A 21,654-nucleotide genomic window follows, 5' to 3' on the forward strand; every position below is an offset into this window, starting at 1 on the left:
ACAACATGCTGAGAGGGGAACCCTACTCAAGTAACATCTTCTGTGGCGAGCCAGCAGCCAAGAGATAAGCCCCTTTTTGTGGGAATTCTTTCTTCTGTCTTAGGTGCTCCAGTCTCATGGCAGTATGTCTCTGTACTGCTTTGAGCCTTTTGAGCTCTTCTATTGCTTGGGCCAGCTTCCATGTCTGGAAGTGTACTGCTGCTTTATTTTCCTTTCCAATAAAGCTATTCTTTTCTGCTGTAAAACAAAACAACATAAAAACCTGGAAGGATGTTACCCTGTCCATAAGTTCACAGGGAGAAAAAAACCATAAACACTGCATTTGAATCTCTCCTGGACTCTGCCCTATATATTCCCTTGGCTGATTTTAATTTGTAACCTTTCTCTGTAAACCATAACTGAGTATAATAATTTTCAGTGAGTTCTGAGTCCTAGAGAATTATCAAGCCTGGAGTGGTTTGGGGAATCTCTGAACTTGCGATTGGTATTAGAAGCAAGGACAATCTTGTGGGGTCTGTTCTCTCTAACCTCACAGTTTGACTAATCTCTACTGTTAAAGTTATACTATATGACCCTTCTGCCTTGGCCATGGCTAATTAGACAAGAGGTGGATGAACATCTGACTCAACATGTATCAATCATATTCTTTCTTCTGGAAATTTGGACTAGGATCTAGTTAGTTTCTGTTAAGTGCTTGAATCAGAATGTTAGGTAAATTGAAATGTATCTGGCAACTTTTCCATTAAGAGCACAGATAGGCAGAGGAAGCTACAGAAATAAAGGGAAATTAAATGGGTGAGAGACCACATGGCTCTAGAGAGATGCAGAGAGAACACGATGGAATAAGTAGTTGTCTTGATTCCTGATACCTTTTCCAGTTCTTTGTTTTAGTTCCTCCTGAGGCCTGACTACATCCTGTATCTGTATCTTTATAATAAGCTACCCGCTGGGAAGGTTTTTTCTGTTTGCAATAAAAAGAACCATGGCTAAGATGCTATATAGTTTTGAAGTACTTTGCATATAATATGAGGCAATGAAGTCTACAGGGAAAAAGTGCCAAACTGCCAGATCTGTGTTCTAGACCTCCTCAGCCACTTCCCTGTTAAGCTTTTGACATATCTTAAGCTCTATGGGCCTCGATTTTATGATCTGTAAAATGTAGAGTGGGACTGGATGGTACTTAAGGTACTTATAGTTCTAATACTCTTTGATTCTATTTCATGTGATTCCAGCACTAACTGTGAGAAGCAAAACAGGTAAGAGAGAAATTTTTAGATATTTAGCTAAGTTCTCATTCCTGAATATCCTAATTTTGTTCCAATGAAGACCTAGAGGATTCCAAGTGGGGTGGCATTATATAGGGACAGTCCTTAGGATTGTGATTTGAAGAGCATCTGATATGCTTTTTATCTGAAAGTACCACTTTTACCTGCCTCATTTCTTTGGAGTAAATTTTACTACAAACTCCTTTCCTTGTTTGATTTATAACAGTTTTGCCTTAACCCTCCTCCTCTCTTCACCCGCATGATTAGTGGTGCAACTATTTCATATATAACATTTTCCCATCATAACATATATGTTAACCCTTAAAGTGACAAGAATAGCAGAGGTATGTGCAAAGGGTGATGGGATTCACACAAGGGAATGGCAACTCTTTTAGAAAAATCTAGGAAGTTTCACCGGGAAGGTTACAGGATAACTGGGATTTGAAGGATGGATAGAATTTTGCCAGATAAACACAAAAAGATTTTTCTAGATGAAGAGAATAACACATATTTTAATTATAAGATACTTCTTTTGAAATAGAAATATACCCCTAGGGATAACATATTAGGGGTAACGCTAACACCTTAATTATAAGTTAGTCTATTGGTTATTTTATTGGTTGATTGAAAGTTCTAGGGTGACATAAGAATTCTGGATTTTTGGAAAAATGGGAAAGGTTAGAGGTGGAAGTGCCAAAGATAACTCTGCTATCTCAGGTAATGCTCAGAAAATGTCTGGTACTTATTCAATACATGATGATAATATGACTGACATTGATACTAATTTTTTTTTAGTTTTTTATACTAATTTTAATTGCAAATAAAGGATGTTAAGCAATCAAGACTGATTTAATAATGGCGATTTCAAAGTAAAAGAATAACGATGGTATTTTATCTTTATAATAGCATCTGAGAACATTCAAAGCATTTTTGTGTCCATTTTTCAACCGTGACTAAGGTAATAAGGACTAGGGAAACTAAGTGTTATAAGGAAGAAAAGCGGCTACCAAAGTACCACTCTTGAAAGCATTTGTTACCAGAGGGGAGGTGGGAGGTAGGGGAGGGGAGTCGGCAAAATCATTTCTTCGTTTAAAAAAAAAAAAAAAAGCATTTGTGTCTTTCCATAACGCCAGATTTATTGAGAGGAATCTTCTCAGATAAACCGATCAGGTACCCATGCAGGTTAACACACAACAAACAGACAGAGAGCGGGGAAGTACAGAGTCTGATGTGACAGCAGGAAGGAATGAAAGTCCTTAGCGTCTCCAAAGCAAGTTCTGTTGATTGGTGGCGCAGAGAGCTGCTCAACAGTCCCACGTCAGTGGCTACGACAGGTCAGAAGATCGGAGTCGTCTGCTCTAACACAGCTGTCCTTGATGCTATCGGGTCAAGCTTGAGCATCATATGTCTAAGGTATTCAGCTTATATGGTCCTTACAAGGTGATATCCTCATGCTTATCGACTCCTGCAGATGGAGGCTGACGTTTTTGTGGTTTTGGGTGGTCTGGTCCGGTTACACCCTCGGGGCATTCTCCTCGTGTGCAAGTTGACGTTACTGTCATGGCTCTCATAGAGTCCATTTTGTAAAGTCCAAAAAGTCCTCATTTCTTTATGTTCTATACACTAAGGCTCAGAAAGAGTATTTTGACCACTAGCCCAAGTATTTTTCTCCTAACTAGCAGAGATAGACCAGAATCCAGGCAGCTTGACTCAGTCTAGTTTTCTTTTCATTGCACTTCTGGAATAAACCTGACCCTCAGGGTGACGTGACAAGAGACTTTCAAAAGAATCCACAGGAACAGATATAGTCAATAACAGAAAGTTCAAGGCAATGATTATGAAAAATTATAGTGTTCTGAAAAACAAAGGCCCGAACCATGTAATATTGGATGCTTGTTTTTGAATTCCCTTGATTCCCCATCAAGTTGGGTCCTGCACATTCAGGTTCACTCTGTTTATTACTTGGCTTGAGTCACTAAAGTCAGTTGATCACACTGTGCAGCCCAAACACCTGAGGGCTGATTTCTTCCCACCTCTGCTTTGTGATGAAAATCTCTCAAGTGAGTAGGTGTTATTTGCCAAAAGGAACATCACTTAAAAATGCTTAACAAGGAGTGAAGAGCCCTAGTTTCTTTTCCTCAAGAAACTTTTGAGTAAATAAGTAGAAAAAAATTTTTTTTTACTCACTTGGGTTAAACTCTGCATTATTTGGTTATTGTTTACTTCCTTTTATTTTATCACAACATGTCCTTTTCAAGAGTTCTTTAAGTTAAATGATTTGGAGGTCAGCTAGAGTACTTCTCTGAGTAATATTGTTCTACAAAGAGTACATGAATAGTATATTTTGTGAGTCCTTGAAAGAATGAAAAGCGTGTGAGAATACTTTCTGTTGCACTGCATATGTAGAACAGCTTAACTTGGTATAGTATTCTTGGATCACAATAATTTCCCCTCAAATTTTGTTGATATTACTTCACTGTATTCTGGTACTTGGTGTTAAAGAGAAGTGTGATGATATTTGATTCATGTTTTCTGAGGTAGGCTTTTTAACAAATATCTCAATGTCAGATTTTTTTATCTTTAAAAATTTTTTTAAAGTCTGACTATAAAAGATTGGAGATTACAGAAAATTTAAAGAAGAAAATTTAAAATAACCAATGAAACTACCTCAAGATAACTATTAGTGTATTAAAAATACACTAAAATAAAGGAAATGATAATATTCATAATTATATGCAATAGAGAAACTTTAAGAATTATACGAATTTGTAAACAATTCTAATTGTTTTAATATCTGAACAATTTAATTGAAAGACAATGCTTCTTAAGATTTGTAACTATGGAAGCTCACTGAGAATGTGATAAAGTATGAGCTCTCCAGAAAATACAGTATACACATACCAACAAAATTCTGCACACAATTTCAGATTTCATGAAGTTCCTCCATATATTCCAAGTTAAGGAGAGTAGCTGATAATGACTAACATCTATTAAGTAATCTCTGTGCACTAGTTACTCTTCTATAAGTTTTATTATACACTTAAGTAATTTAAGCTTTATCATAACCCCATGAGGAAGGTAATATTATTATCCCCATTTTTTTGTATTAGGAATTTAAAACATCGACAGGTTAGTTAACTCTGGATTATACTAAAAACCACTCAACTGCATACTTTAAAAGAGAGAATTTTGTGGTATATAAATTATATTTCAATAAAGCTGCTGCAAAATTGTTTTGAATGAGAAAGAGCTCTCTGAACATGTAATGTAACCCAGAAGCCATAAAAGAAAAGACTGATATATTAGAATCCATAAAAATAATAGAACTCCAAAAAATAAAACAAAACAAACAAAATATTATGATTGAGCAACATCAAAAGACAAAATGACTTAAGACAATCTGAGAAAAAGTATTTTCAAAATATATTTAGAAACAAGACCAAAATCTCTAACATACAAAGATCTCATAAAATTTCAGGAAAAAACAATGTTGTGGGAAAATAACCAAAGAGCAAATAAGAGGCAATTCTCAAAAGAAGTAATACAGTGGTTAAGCAAGAGGAAGAAAAGCCCAACATCATTTAAAGAAATGCAAGTTAAAACCAAAACAAGCTATTATTTTTACCTATCCAACTGGCAAAGCTTTTAAAATTTATGATACCCGGTGTTGGTCAGAGGATTAGGAAACAGGCACTTTTGAAGCAGGGTAGATTAGTACAATTATTCTCAAGGGAAAAATGACTTTAGTTTATTTAAAAAAAAAAAAAAAAGTTAAGTTCATACTAGACTTTTTAAATTAATTATTTAATTATTTTTAAATTTTTTATTATAGTAATATTGGTTAACAAAATCCAATAAGTTTCAAGTGTACAATTTAATAGTAAGTCATATATGTTTTACATTATATGTTCACAGCCTATAATTAAATTTCTTTCCGTCACCACATAATTAACTCCTTTTACCCCACCTCCCCTCTCCCCACTCCCTTCTGATAACCACTAGTCTATTGTCCATGTCCATGAGTCTCCGTTTGTTTATCATGTTTGTTTTTTTGTTGCTTTTAGGTTTATATCCCACATATAAGTGATATCATGTGGTTTTCAGTTTTTTCTGTCTGGCTTATTTTGCTTAGCAGGATCATCTCAAGGTCCATCCATGTTGTCGCAAATGGCAGCATTTCACCTCTTCTTATGGCTGAGTAATATTCCATTGTATCTATGAACCACAACTTCTTTAGCCAATCATCTATTGTAGGACACTTCGGTTGTTTCCATGTCCTGGCCACCGTGAATAAGACTGCTGTGAACATCAGTGTGCAAATATCTTTTCGAATATATGTTTTCAAGTCTTTGGGATAAATACCCAGTAGAGGGATTGCTGGATCATATGGTAGATCAATTTTTAGTTTTTTGAGGAAACTTCATACTGTTTTCCATAGTGGCTGTACCAATTTGCAGTCCCACCAGCAGTATATGAGAGTTCCTTTTTCTCCACATCCTCTCCAAGCTTGTTATTATTTGTCCTGTTGATAACAGCTATTCTAATAGGTGTGAAGTGGTATCTCATTGTGATTTTGATTTGCATTTCCCTAATAGCTAGCTAATGATCATCTTTTCATAAATTTGTTGGTCATTTGCATATTAGACTTTGACCCAGTTGTTTTCCTTTAGAAATTCAACACAGAAATTCTAACACAAGCAGGCACAGATCTACATAACAAAGATACTCATTGGAAATTAGAAACAAATATGCTTCATAGGTGATTAGATAAATAAGTTATAATCTGTTCATAAATGAAAGATTATGGACCATTGAAAAAAGATAGCTCTATATGGAAACTTTTCAAGATAAATTAATTGTGAAAAATGATAAGCAAGTTGCAGAAGGGACTAGGACTAGGGAAGCAAGGCCTAGACCTAGGGAATAGTACTTAAGGAAGCACTCGCTGTTAGGGTGGCAAGAGTGCAGTCTTGACCCCTGAGAGTGGTGAGTCTCTCTTTAAATTTTACATTCTAGTCACTTTTCTCTCTTGCCTCATTCTAGTTTCAGCCTGCAATATAGAATGTATAATACAATCCTATATCTATAAATAATAATTACATATATCTATAAATACATATAATTGTGTTACAAACTTTTTGGAAGACATATATGTTTCTATAGTGTGTGTATATATGCAATATATACATGTATGTATCTATATATTAGTTATATTACATATATTAGTGTGTGTGTGTGTGTGTGTGTGTGTGTGTGTGTGTGTTAAAGGGAAGACTATATACCAAACTATTAGCAATGGTTTTTCTGGGGCATGGGAATATGGAGAATTTTCATTTTCCAGTCATATATTTCTCAAATCTTTTATTAAGGAATGATTAACAATTGTATATTTTTTGTTACAGAAAAAGCAAGAAAGATTTAAAAAAAATTAATGGCATAACTACACAAAAGAGTTCCAAGCGCTATATATGTCTGAAGGCTGAACTGAACATTTTGTGTACTTGTGGTTGGTATCATACAACTACTACATGAAGAATGAAGTAATAAAAAAAAGAAGTGAGTATTACATGCTTTTGAGACATGCACTTTAAAATTGTACGACAGTGTTCCCTCTGCCAAATTACATTTTTGCCAAGTAGAAATTCAAGTTACACAAGCAAGGCCAATTTTAGCTTCTACATAGTGTCTTCTCATATATGCCTTACCCGTTGCTCTTAGATAAAGATCAGATTAGGTGTCTTTCATATGGGAATTTCGAAGCAGTTTAGAGACATCAATTAGTTCTCACAACAACTCTGAAATGGGGATATTTTATCATGTCTATATGAGAAGACTGATAAGCTGAATGATTTCCTAATATTCCATACCTCATTATTGTTATGAATGCCATTACTTTATTGGCATTTTTTTTTTTCCTCAAAAAGATATAAAACAATTTTCGGGTGGATAAGCCAAACTAAAATAACTACTATTCAAAAACATTTTTAAGAGTATTTTTATTTTTTATACTTTCTAAACAATCTGGAGTATTTTTAATTAACTTTATACCCCAATAGTTGGTTGGGACAATGTTTTCTAAATTAAAATTTTTATTTAAAAATATATAGATAGTCAGAGGTAAAGCTCTGTTGTAGCTTCATCAAAGATCTCTCTGGGTATTTTGTCAATTACCAATAAACAAACAAACAAACAAATAAATAAATAATTGTACTTACAGATGAAGTAATGGAGTTTAGTGACCAGGAGGCCTATTCTTAAAGATCCTGGCTTGGTGCATTTAAAAGATACAATAAATTCTTGAAAAAAGCAAGGTTAAAATACCCTTCATTTGTGCCACTACTATGCTAGCCACTTTATATAAACATTATTTCATTTAATCCAGAACACGATGAGATAGTTCCTGTCATTACGCTTCTTGTTTTACAGATAAAGACAAAACCTGATAATGAGATTTATTTTAACATTATATAGTCATGTTAAATTGATAAGAAGTCAAGAAAGATTCTAAATATTAAGTCAAAAATGCCAATTTGATCCTGCCATTTCTCTCCTCCTTGTTTTTTTATTTCTCCCCCCACTTGAATCAGGTACATAATTTTAACCTGCCATTTTGAACCATTTAAACAATAATTATAACCAATTTAACTCTTGGTCAAATTTCTATGTGGTAATAGTGAAACTATTTCCTTTTTTTTTTCCTATTCTTGTTTTTAGTTTATTAAAATGATTATGTTCGGGATCAACTTTTTCTATGTACATATTACAATGAGGTTCATTTCAGTCATCAGGTTTTTATCCTCATAAATTCTGTCAGTTTTAACTACTGCTATGGTGAGCTTTCTTTTTTAGCTTTTAATCCCATAAAATTTCATTTTCCCCTCTGATCCAATCAAAACATTCAATGGGTTAAAGTGGTGTGGTCAAAATATCCCTTTTTGCTTGGGATATAAGAACTCAAATATAGGTCCTTTCTTATGATAGTGATGATGAGACAAGTAAATTACCTGCTCCAGCCACCTCTAGGGAGGGAGGCTCACATGCAAAAATAGATGTGAAAGTGCTTTGTAATCTGTAAAAGTAAAGTAAATGTCACTCTACTGATTGTTAAAACAATTTATATGAATCTATCCTCCTGGAACTATTTCTGTGGTAGTGTTACTTGCAAAAATGCTCGCAAATTTCAGCTGGTTTTCTAAGTACATCCTAGTGACTTAGCTTACTGTTCTCTTGTCATTTGTTTTCCATTCTGACCTCATTAATTTTTCCTTTTCTAATCTTAGTACTGAAATCCTCTGCGATGTAGAGACTAGCTTTGGCACTGTAATGGATTCATACCATTGGTTATCAGTTTCATCATCTTGGTTGCTGTAATTGTTGCATGGGATTGAATGATAGTAGTACTGGCTGGCAGTTATTTGGGAAAATTTAAAACAAGCCTGTCACCAAATAGATGATATTTCAGCAGGAGTGCTGGTGTAGTTATTAAAAGAAATTCTCTTATCACAGCTCTGTCTCTTGCTTAATACACCACTTGCTTGTACAAGTTTTGAAGGAAGTAGAAAGGCTACTGGTAATCTAAGCAAAGCTTACAAATTCAAGTATCCATTTTACAGCCTAAAGTTTATAAGTTAAAGGTATTTTTCCCTTCCTATATCCTAAAGCAGTTTAAGATTTCAGGCATTGTTTTCAACCAACCAAATTGTTTATAAATATGCTGATAATATCAGGGAAAGGCTCATGGGAAAAGAGTGATCCAATTTCCTAATCTTAATTTTGTCTTGCTCCTAAGGTTAATATAAGGACTCAGAAATTTTTCTTCTAAGAATCTGCTGCCCTTCTCAAATATAGTTCTGTTCTTTAAAAACATCCTGCAAAAGAAGTGAAAGTTCAAATATTAGCAATTTAATTGTTACAGGCAGAATACCTTACAGTTTCTTCTTTTATAACAGTTTTGTTTAGACATAATTCACATAGAATACAATTCACTCACTTAAAGTAGATAATCCAATAGTTTTTAGTGTATTCATAGAGTTATACAATCATCACCACAATCAATTTTAGAACATTCTCAGCATCCCAAAAAAGAAACTCCTCCAGTACCAGTCACTCCAAACTCTTCTCTCTCCAACCCTAGAAAAACACAAATTTATTTTCTTTTTCTAGATTTGCCTATTCTGTACATTTCATATAAATAGAATTACTTAATTTACAGTCTTTTGTTACTGCCTTTTTCCACTCAGTTTTCAAGCTAATGAAGTTGAGCATTTTTTCATATATCTGTTGGCTGTATGTCTTCTTGGGAGAAGTGTCTGTTTGGGTCCTTTGCCCATTTTTTAATTGGATTGCTTGGTTTTTGGTGTTGTTGAGTTGTGTAAGTTCTTTGTATATTTTGGATATCGGCTCCTTATTGGAGGTGTTGTTTGCAAATATCTTCTCCCATTTGGATGGTTGCCTCTTTGTTTTATTGATGGTTTCTTTATTGTGCAGAAGTTTTTTGTTTGATTCAGTTCCATTCATTTATTTTTGCTTTTACTTCCTTTGCCTTTAAGGTTAAATTCATAAAATCCTCTCTAAGACCAAGATCCATAAGTTTAGTACCTATATTTTCTTCTTTGCAATTTACTGTTTGAGGTCTTATATTTAGGTCTTTGATTACTTTGAGTTAATTTTTATGTATGGTGATAAATAGCAGTCTAGTTTCATTCTTTTGCATGTGGCTTTCCAATTTTCTTAGCATCATTTATTAAAGAGAATTTTTTTCCTCCATTATATGTTTCTAGCTCTTTTGTCAAAAATTATTCGCCTATATGTTTGTGGGTTTATTTCTGGGTTCTCAGTTCTGTTCCATTGGTCTGTGCATCTATTTTAAAGAGAATCTTAAAAGTAGCAAGATAAAAGCAGTTAGTTACATACAAAGGAGCTCTCATAAGACTGTCAGCTGATTTCTCAAAAGAAACTTTGCAATCCAGAAGGGATTGGCCGGAAATATTCAAAATGATGAAAAGTAAGATTACCCTACACAGCAAAACTATCATTTAGAGTCAAAGGACAGATAAAGAGCTTCCCAGACTAGAAAAAGCTAAAGTAGTTCATCACCACCAAACCAGTATTACAAGAAATGTTAAAGGAACTTCTTTAAGAAAAAAAAAAAAAGATCAAAAATATAAATAATAAAATGGCAATAATTACATATCTATCGACAATTACTTTAAATGTAAATAGATTAAATGCTGTAATCAAAAGATATAGGATGGCTAAATGGATAGGAAAACAAGACTTTTATATATGCTGCCTACAAGAGACTTCAGATCAAAAGACACACATAATAAAGCGATTAAAAAAGATATTTCATGAAAATGGAAACAAACAAACAAACAAAAGCTGGGGTAGCAATACTTATACCAGACAAAGTAACTTTAAAACTAAGGCAATAACAAGAGACAAATAAGGACCCAGTAATTCTACTTCTGGGTATTTATCTAAAGAAAACTAAAAAAAAAAAGAAAGAAAGAAAAAAAGAAAACTAAAACACTAATTCAAAAAGACTTATGCATCTGTATGTTCATTGAAGCATTATTTACAATGTAAGCAGTCTAAGTGCTCACCAATATGAAATAGTACTTAGCCATAAAAAAGAATGAAATCTTGCCATCCGCAACAATGTGGATGGACGTAGAGGGTATTATGCTGAATGAAGTAAGTCAGACAGAGAAAGACAAATATCATATAATTTCACTTATATGTGAAATCTAAAAAACAAAACATATAAATAAACAAAACAGAAACAAACTCATAGATACAGACAACAAACTGATGGTCACCAGATGAAAGAAGATTGAGGGGATGGGTGAAAAAGGGGAAGAGATTAAGAAGTATAAATTGGTAGTTACAAAATAGTCACAAAGATGTAAAGTATGACATAGGAAATACAGTCAATAATATTATAATAACTATGTATAGTTTAGGATGGGTACTAGATTTATCATGGTGATCGCTCTGTAAGTTATATAAATGTCTAATCACTATGTTGTACATCTGGAACGAATGTAATATTATATGTCAATTATAATTGAAAAATGAAAAATTATTTAAAAAAATATATACAGATGACAGATAGATGGATGGAAAGATGAACAGACAGATAGATTTTCTAGCTCTGTATGCTGAGAATGCCTGGGTGTCCATTTTTAAATTGGGTTTTACTTTTAGTTCAGAAATTCATTTCATATCTTAAATTCGTTTGAAAATTTCTCCTGATGCTTCTCTGCTACTTTAAGGGTATTCTTTATATTTTTCATTTACATATTTAAATAAGTACTGCATTTATTGAGGATCTAATATGTGCCCGACTTACGCTAAATCCAGAGGCTAAAATCTCAGCCCTTAAGTAATTCATTTATCTCCTGGTTTTCTAAGGAGATAATTTATAATATAATGCTATAGATGCTATTGTTGACTTCACAGTGGGAGATTTAAATGGCTCAACAGTAAAACCCTTGCAAGGATATAGAAAAGAATGTTTTAATTAATGTTACAGAGGAAATACAATGGAGCCCACTTTTTTTTGCTCAAGTTTGGGAAAAGTCAAACTATACATATTATACTTCTCATCAGTCAACATAGGACAGAGAACACTGATGACATCAGGCATAAAGATAGCTGAGTAAGAGATACTGAGATAGAGTAGAGCTAGCATGGTGGAGGACTGGCTAAACCTCTTAGACAATATAATGGATAGAATCTCTACTTAAAGTGATCATTCAGAAATTCCAGGTTTAGAAAGCATCAGTGCTTTTGCAAATAATAATAAGGGAACTGATCTCAGAAGCTACCTTGCATCCTAACCAGATCTGCATTGCCCAAGAACAGAGTGGATAAAAGAAAAATAACACTTTACTACACAAGAAGGTAGATTAAAACAAGAAATTTAAGAAAACACAACTTAGCCATTTGTAGCTAAGAGTTTTTACCAGTTCTATGATGGAGAAGAGATGGAAATAAATATCAGAACTTTCTGTATATCATTTTCCTTTTTATTTTTTTATTTTTTAAGCAATGCAACCTTTGGTCGACCTCACAGATTGCAAGGACCTTGTCAGTTTACAATCCCTTATTTTTTTTATTTTTTACACCCACAGCACCTGGTCTTCCTAGGTGGTCTCCCATCCAAGTACTAACCAGGCCTGATTCTGCTTAGCTTCCTAGATCAGACGGGATCAGGCTTGTTCAGAATAGCATGGCCATAGACTGCATATCATTTATGATTTGTTGTATATAGATATGCTTGTGTTGACTGCATATGGGAGCTCTTTTATACATGGGTTTTAGCCACTTGGATGGTTGTTTTGCTGTCTTCATGATGTCTTGCTCTAAGGAAGCATTCTCATTCTAGTTAAATATGTGGATCTGGTGGAACCTGCCAGGGACAGTTAAAATTCTAGTACCCAAATGGCTTATTTACACTGTTTTTACTCCACCAAGGGCCTGAGGTGACTTATATAAATAATACAATAAAATAGAAAAATAAAAAGTAAAAAGTAGTCACAAATCTCACTGGCAATAAACCAGAGTACTAACAGAATATTAATAAATCCGGAAGGTTTTTAATAAATATTTAGATATGGCACTGATGATAAAGTGTCAACTGTGAAGTAATTTGTTTATTGATAGTATGCAGAGAGTTTGCTTAAGTTTTTTGCATTTCCTTACCTTGAGTATTATTTTTGTTCTGGATACCAAACACTACTTGTTTTTTATTTTCTTTGTCCTGAACTAATATTTTAAAATAATATTTATATTTTTCTAATTTAAGAAATAGTACATTGTAGGAAGTAAAAATATACAGTAAAGTATAAAGAAGAAAATAAAATTTAAAGTCCCCTCCCTTCCCAAATCAAAACTAGAAACAATAAAAATGAAGAGGAATATTACACTACTCTAGAGTGTGAACAAATTTTTTGGGAAAAACACAGAGGACAAGGCAAGTAATGTTGATCTGAGAACTGGAGAATGCAAGGTGGTGACAATTATGCTGGGTTTTGAAAAAGGAATAGGAGATTGCCTGGTGAAGGTGCAGGGAAAGGCATTGAACATGAAGAAAATAATTTGTAGAAAATGATAGTGCTTCTTCTCCCAACCTCTACCCTCCTTTTTTTAGAAAGAAGAAATTTTGTAAAGGGTCTGGTATATTCAGTAAACTGTAAGAGGCTCAGTGTGTCTGGACTCTAGGAGGTAGACAAGGGGTAAGTCTGGAAAGACTATGAAGATCTTTGTTCATAAAGCTAAGGAGTTAACCTTCATCCTATAGGATTATCCTTAGAGGTAGGTAAGGTAATGGACAACTGGAAATATGAAATTGAGCATTAGCCTTTTAATTAGAAATTGTTACTTATCCTAATTGCTCACCAGATTTTCTTCTTCACTTCCATTTTTCTATTACTGAAGTTTTGTGGCCAAGAGAAAAGAATCTTTAGAGGGAGATGTAGGAAAGACAGACAATGGCAAAAAAGATTTCTTACAGATGCCCTACATAAAAACTTGGCAAAAAGAATGTGTATGAGTAATCCTTAGCTGTGAAACCATTCTAGTAATAGTTTGTGTTTGATGCCTTTTCCGAAAGGCATTTATTTTTGGTATATGGAAAGATTATTCTGTAATATTTGAAAGAGAAAAAACCTCACATATCTGGTAGTTTCATTTTTTAATTCTGTGCTTTAATAAGAATAAATGTATAGAGCTGATTTCTGGATAATAGCAGATACACACTGAAAAAAATGATTAATATGAAAACTATATACTGGAAGACAATCCCCTCCAGGAGAAATGAGTTAGCCAGTAGAAGGCAATGATGATTCTGAAGCAAAAGAATATTAAAGATGCTAGAGATACTGGATAAAATAGGAATGTGGTCTGAGATGAGCCGCCCATGATCAGCCTTCTTTTAAATTGTTATTTTTATAACTGAAACTTGGATTTCTCTCCATAAAAAAAGAGTGGGTGGTCATCTTGATTTTTGAACATTTTTGAGACCAAATTTAGACGAAGATTTTTTTCTTAAATTTGTTGTATAATTTGATTTCCTTCTGCAAGCAGGGTTTTAAAATTGGTCTTTTAATTGAAAGAAAAAGGAATATATTCAAATGAAGATGTTAAATTTTTAAGCATGATTAGTTTCATATTTAGAAAATAAAAACATCACTTTTTAGCTTTAAATATCTAATCAATTTTAACTAGGAAAAGTCTAGATTAAGAAAGAAGTAAGTAAGCTTTGACACAGATTTTTCTATACTTCAAAAGTCTCTAAAAAGAATGAATATATACTTATCTCACACAGGGTGAAGGTTGTGAGGATGAGTATTACAGTAGTTGTAACACTCTTGAAATTATTTGTGTAATTTCCACAAGCAGATAGTCTAGTGCAGTTATTTAAAGGTCATTATGAGAGGCCAGATAAATATTTAACAAAAGCCAGAAAAACTAGAATGCAAGGCCATAAGACAGACCTATTGTCTAACTTCTGTGTATTTCAATGTTTATGAAACAGCCTCAACAACTAAGTGAAAATAATGTTGACATGCTTAATAACTAGAAAAAATATTTTAAAGGTTTCAAACATTTGTAGAATGTGCAGTAAAAAAATTTATTTTTTTTCTGATCCCTAAGATACAAATAAGCCTTTGCAGGATCAAATATTTTTGCTTTTTGTGTCCTAAATTATCTGGCTTTTCACTTCAGTGGCTAATAATTGAACATCTTCTGGGTATTGCAGCATATGATTTAGTCACTTCTCTAGATATTATAAATCTTTCTGTGGAAATAAGATTTTCAGATATTACATAATTGTACATGAAATAATTAGAAAGAAATACCTTATGCCTTTATCATTTCAACATTAGATAACTATGTTACACTCATACTAAAATAGAGCTTTTAAAAATTAATACTGATGTAGCACGTATACAAAGTTATATACCCAGATGGACTTGATGAATACTTATTGATTGATTAGTAACTTTGATAAGTCACAGTATTTCTGAATAAGTTGTAAAGTGTAATCAGATATTTTGGGGGATCATAAAGTATAAATTGTATATTCTGATCTCAAATTAGGATATAAGTGGAAAAATATCTTGCTTCTACATTCTGGCTATGAACAGTGGGAATCATGACATTAAGAAGAAAAACGTAAAAACCAATAATTTCTTTTCTATGAAATTTGTAACACAGAACTCAAAATTATACAAATTGCTTCAACTATTTCACAAAATAATTTTAAATAGCCACTATATTTCCACTAATATAAAGTGATCTATCACTGTAGAAAGGCTTTTTCTGAAATATTTCTGTTTTCAACTTGTGTTCTTTAGGATAAAAAATGAAGCCTGTCATTATATGTTATTTTCTTAATATAGGAAAGTCAGTGATGTAAATAAATAGTAGAATTTTAAAGCTAAAAGGAAACAAGGTTAGCTAGTCCAAACTTATTTTACAGATGAAGAATTGAGGCCTAGAGAAGTGAAATGATTTGTTCAAAGTCACAGAATTGGTAGCAGAGCTGTTCCTAAAAATTTGGTTTCCTGCTTTAATATTTTTTCTCCAGTACACCTAATTGTTTCCTTTAATCACAAATGGGAGATATTTAGATGATTTAATGACATAGTCCCACCTTCTCCCATGATCATAGGTAGGAAAGGATTATGCAATGATAGTTTGGGGCTTAGCATTTTAACCTTTGGGTTAAAACTCAATCTGGTTTTAGGTTTCTGTCTCTTTTCAAAAATACAGCAGTACCACCTTGTGCCCCTGTTCCATCCATATTTTATTCCCTTATAAACTCAAACTTATTGTCTGAGTTTCTACTATAACTGTTAATTTTGAGATTTGATACCTTTGAGATCGAGGCAAAGCAGTAATCTAAATTAGAATTGAAGTACATCTGAAAATGTTGCTGGTTATTAATAATTAGCTATGGCAACGAGCTATTGGTTCTTTTATTAACTTCTAGATACATAGTTCTCTTGGTATAAGGGATTCTTATTTTGACATAAAGCTTTTCCCTCCTGCTGGGATAGGTGGTGAAGGAGACCAAAGTTTTGTCGCCCTAAAACTGCCTTTTAGGATATTATGAAAAAAAGACTTAGAACATACGACCTTCTCCTTTTCCTGTTCAAGAGATTCAGATGGAAAGACCTTCTCCAGGATGGAAATCTTAGCTTATTCACCTTAGCCTAACTTGAATTAAGTATGGTAGATAGGATGACAGGACGTCAACCAGGGTACTGTTAACTAGAACTTCCCTTGTGTCTCATTGTTTCTGAGTTGCCTAGCAAAAATTTACCTGCCATGTATATTTCATTCTTCCTCTACTACCTGTAAATTGCCTATTTCCTTTGAAATCTCAGACCCTTGTACTCCCTTTCTTTTGTCCAAAATGATATATTTATATATACCCGATTTTGCCTGTTTTTGGAATTTTCATGCTTATGTGAATTCCTTGTACACATGTATTAAAATTTACAAGTGATCCGCACCTTTATTATGGCATACTAGCTTTGTATGATGTGGTACATGCCTACCTCTCTAATTTGATCTCCTTTGCTCCAATAAACTGGCCTCTTTTCATTCCTCAGACATACCAAGACACTGCAGCAATAGCAATTAAATTTCATGATCCCTACAGTGGCAATCTTGAAAGCATGTTATCTCTTTGAAGGCTCATCACTCTGGGGACTTCAGTGACTACAATGAGCACAGTCTATGTAATGGATGTTGTGCTGAGCTCCCCAGATCCACCCTTTAGGATCAAAGCACAACCTCTCTCAATTGCTGGAAAATGTGGCTGACAGTTGTCAGCTGGTTCCTGTCTTTGGGGCTGCTCTTGGCTAAAGACAGTTCTCTAGCCCAAGATCACCTACCTTCCCTATGTGCAGCAGTATCCAATGACTGGTTGATGTGAGTGAGCATATAAGGACCTGGCTCCCTGACTCAATTTTTAGATAATACTGAAGGGCCATCCCTCAGAGCTGTCTGCAGTAGCAAATCTATTGCACTCCTTCTCCCTCTGCCTGATCCTGTGACCCTCAATCTCCAGAGGGATTGTTCTTAAGAGCACTACCCAATTATCTCCTGCATGCAAATCTCAGAGTTTCAGGGTCTGCTCCCCTGTGAACTGCCCGCCTCCACTTGTATCAACCAGGTAACATGTGCACGAAATAAAGCTTTGTTGCAGTAAGCTGCTGAGATGTTTTTTATTTTTATTTTTTTGAGGTGTTTTTTAAAACCTAGCTTATCTTGACTAGTACAGATACCAAACCTTGCCTGCCCTGCCAATCCTTTGTTCTCACCTGAGGTTGTCTTTTATTGTCTGTCTCATCTTAGTAGACAGATCACTAAGTTCTAGTTCTTCTCTGATGTTCTTTTCACAATGAGTTAACAGCTATGTCCCAATGGAGCAACTAAAGAGAGAAGAGGTTGCCTATCTAATTGTCTACTAATTATTCCTACCAAGTCAGTGGCATATATTTTTTTCTTAGGACCCTTTCTTCTTTTGTATATGATTTATCACACATTTATAATATATATAAGGATACTTGTTGTTTCTTAGGAAAATATTTATGAAAATAAAGAGAATAAGCAAATATTTGATCCCAATTTGAGAATGAAAAACAGTATACTACCAATTAATAAACTTCGTGTACTTTAACATACTTAAAATCTTATTTGAGTGCCAGATCTTATTTCTTGAAAATCAAATGGTAAAACAATATAAATAATTTCTTATTTCAGGTTTCTTGGGAAAAACAAAATATAGTAATAAAGCTAATAAATCAAAGCATCTACTCTTCCTAATTTTTTTAAAAAGGGATTTTGTTATACAGAAAAATTTCTTTCTGTCTGAAAGGTATACAGTATAAAAATGTTTTCACTAAAAAGAGTGAGAATCCTGGGCTGGTATTACCACAACCCCTAATTACAGAAGATATTCAGTATGATAACAGCGACTAGTTTAAGGTATGTGATTTATTTACATCAAGTTCAGATAAAGAGATAAAAGGAGACTTGAATAAGCTAGCAGAGCATGACTTCAGGACTGTATCTGTGAACGTATCTTTGCCACAATGAAAGACCAGCAAAACCAGCCTTCAGAATAACCCTTCTGCTTAGTAGAAGGGCTAGCTAGACTTCACCTCTAAGATCGCCCTCCCACGCAAATTTTCCACCTCGCAGCTAAGAATTAAACCCAGACTTCCGATCATGGCGCCACGAACGTCACTTTCTTCCTTCTTCCAAAGCAAAATCCCATCCAAGTCGGCCTGATCCTACAGGGTTGTGTAAGGGCTGCAGGGCAAGGTGGGGTGGGGGCGGGGGTTGTGTGGAATCCCTACTCCTATCTCGATTGCTTGGGGTTTTGCAATTCAGAAAAGCCTACTAAACCGATCCTTTCCAGATTCAAGAAAGCTTCCAACAGGACCTTCTGATTTCCTTGGTTGCGAAGACTCGATCCCACTCTTTACTCTGAGGCAGCAACTCCTTAGTGCAATTTTCCTTTCACAAAAGGAAGTCCCTAAGGCCCCCAGCATTTGTGAATATAAGGCCCAACCTCGAAGTGAAAACCGCGCAGCACAGATATGCACATAAACAGCAAGACGGTTTACAGAATTTTAAGTTTTCTTTCTGGTTTTGCATCCTTTCAAATGTTCAGTATTCCTGTCAGCTGAGACGGGTTACCGGAATGTGTGCTTGACGAAATTAGGACGCCGGTAAGAGCAAACATATCAATTTAGGGGTGGTTTTTCCAATTCCAGTTTTTGTTTCAGTGAGGGGAGGCCGAGGAGGTCAAGGTCTCAGGTTCTGGGAAAGGCGTGTCCGTCTGGAATCTTAAGGCTACGGAGAAGCAAGATTTGGCTTCAAGAAACAATGGGAGCAGTTCGCTTCTCAAGCTTTACTTGCAGTCGCGGAGGAGACCGCGACGCCTCAGTCAGGGAATAAATCACCCATCTCGGAAGTTTGCCAAAGGCAAGACAAAAAATGTGGACACACACACACCACACACACACACACACACACACACCACACACACACACACCCAATCGTGCGCACATGGAAGGTATGTGTGTATGAAGGAGAAAGGCCATTTCTGCCCATCACAGGCTGCCCGCCCCACCCTGCCCTCGCTGGTTCGGGTGAGACGCTCTACGCGAGGGCTGACGAGTCCGCCCCAGCAAGCCCGGGAGTGAGGGGCGGGGCCGGGCGGGGCCGCGAGCGCGCAAGCGCAGTGCGAAGCTTGTCGCGCCGCCGCCGCCGCCGCCGCCGCCCGCGCTGCAGCACAGGCCTGAGACAGGGCCGGGAAGAGCCGGAGACTGAGGAGGAGGCGGAGGCGGTGGCGGAGGCGGGGCGACTTCAGTGACCGGGAGCGCTGCAGACTGGCAGCTGCGGCGACTCCCCCCTTTGTGTCTGGGTCTGCTCGGAGCCACTGGAAGTGCTTCCCGGAGGGGTGCTGAGTGTCTCGCCACCTCGCTGCCCACCCCCCTCCCCAGCCACCTACATCCGCCCTCCCGCCGCCCCCCGCCCTCGGCCCGCGACTCCCGAGCTCCGCCCGGAGCCCAGAGCTGCGGGAGAACGAGGCGGCGGCGGCGGCGGCTTCCTCGGGGGGTTGTGATTCGCTCACAGGAGCCATTGACGGGAGAAGACGAGGCTTTCACGGTGGAATTTACCTCAGGCGAGATCGAACAGCAGCAATAGAAGAGGGGAGCGCTCCTAGAGGGCTGGAAAGGGGAGATTCCTGGCACCTCCCCTCCGGTCGCCGCCGCGGGAGCACGGGCCCAGCCTGCCGACCCTTCCTCTCCCCACTCCAGCTTCCCACCGCCACTCAGCCCTCCGGCCTGACCCTCGCAGGATTGTTCCGAGAAGGCGTGAAGGCTGTGGGTTTGTCCATGGAGACAGGCACCTTTTTCGATCCAGTCGAGGAAGAGGATTTGTTGTTCTCGAAATCGGAGTGAAGGAAACACCGAAGCGAAACTTAAAAAGGAATTCTGCGCTCCCGGAGCCACGGGAGATGCGAGTTGGGCCGCCCGGCGCCGCCGCCGCCGCCGCCACCGCCACCGCCGCCTCCCGCCGGACTTAGCCCTTCCCAGCAGTCGGGAACTTGTGATCCTCGGCCCCCCAGTTGAATCCCCTCTCTCCACCTTTCTGCACCCTGGATATGTTTTCTCCCAGACCGGGATATTTTTTTGATATCGTGAAACTACGAGGGAAATAACTGCGGGGCTCTCTTCTTGTCTCCCTGCTTCTCCGCACGGACATGCCTTTAGTTTGGGGCGCTAATGCACCCCATCCTACACGAATGAACCCGCCCCAGCCGCGAGGGAGAGAAATGAAGGGAATTTCTGCAGCGGAATGAAAGCTCTGCAGCTAGGTCCTCTCATCTGCCATTTGTTCTTTCAAACTGCATTGTAATACAGGCTGGGTAAGTCAGACGAGAGAGAAGACAAGCCTCCCGGCCGTGTTTCTCCGCCTGTGTTTACTTTCCATATTTCTTTGCTCTGCTCTCCTGCTTCTTGGCTGGCCCAGGGATGACTTCCTCGCTGCAGCAGCCCTGGCGGGTGCCCTCACTAATATGGACCGTCCTGCTGGTCAGCACTGCGGCCGGTGAGTAGCCCCGGCTGGCGCGTCCCGGCCCCTTCCCTTGTGGGTGGCGAGGGAGGGAGCCCGCAGAGGCTGAGGCCTGCGATCGCCCTTCGATGCGTGCCGCTGATCACTGTGAAGGGAACAGCGACTGTGTACCTGCGTTTCTTAACCGATCCTTCCAGGGAAATAACCTTTCATGTGTTTGTGTAGTTTCGAATCCCCACTCCTATATTCCCCACTCCCCCACACCCCCCCCCCACAGGGGGAAAAAAAAGACATATTGGGTGTGGTATCTTGACATTTTTAGCTCTGAGGTAATGCCAAGATTAAAAATAATATTTTAATCACCATTGAACAGGGTCTATTATGAGATCTTTTGGAAACAGACCTATAGATTTTTTTTTTTAACATAAAGAAGTGGATTTGGCTTACAGTAAAAAGAACATCAACTATGAAACACACTCGAACCTTATTTTTAGATCACTCTTTGAGAATCCATATTTCTTTTATTATTCAAAAACGTGATTGAATGAATTGAATAAAATGTTGAGAAAGCTAGAACTGTGAAATTCTTAATACATTGTATAATACTGTTAAGTATTATTATCATTAGTATTTTGTTCGAAAGTATTTTAGTAATTATGTTACCATCTTTTCAACCTGGACACTGCTATTTTATATGCTTTTGGAATTACCGTTGAGTTTAAAAGTATTTTCGACCACTTTACATGTAGTCATCTGGCATTCATTGGCTGTCCTGTCA

At 36.6% G+C, this 21,654-nt stretch overlaps 1 protein-coding gene and 1 pseudogene across 1 annotated transcript in view; one reads left to right on the forward strand and one right to left on the reverse strand.

The window, feature by feature from the left end:
• Positions 1 to 12,394: 12,394 nt before the first annotated feature.
• On the reverse strand, positions 12,395 to 12,513 carry LOC120587754 (uncharacterized; annotated as a pseudogene).
• Positions 12,514 to 20,265: 7,752 nt separating this feature from the next.
• Positions 20,266 to 21,654, forward strand: part of BMPR2 (bone morphogenetic protein receptor type 2) — a 145,392-nt gene continuing 144,003 nt past the window's right edge. Inside the window, exon 1 of the mRNA XM_039844471.1 lies at positions 20,266 to 20,912. Within this exon, the coding sequence (XP_039700405.1) occupies positions 20,837 to 20,912 (76 nt within the window). The 5' untranslated portion in view covers positions 20,266 to 20,836. The remainder of the gene's footprint in view (positions 20,913 to 21,654) is intronic.

The sequence above is a fragment of the Pteropus medius genome, unplaced genomic scaffold (assembly GCF_902729225.1).
Source record: "Pteropus medius unplaced genomic scaffold, Ma_sr-lr_union100, whole genome shotgun sequence".
In the NCBI taxonomy this organism is placed as follows: Eukaryota; Metazoa; Chordata; class Mammalia; order Chiroptera; family Pteropodidae; genus Pteropus; species Pteropus medius.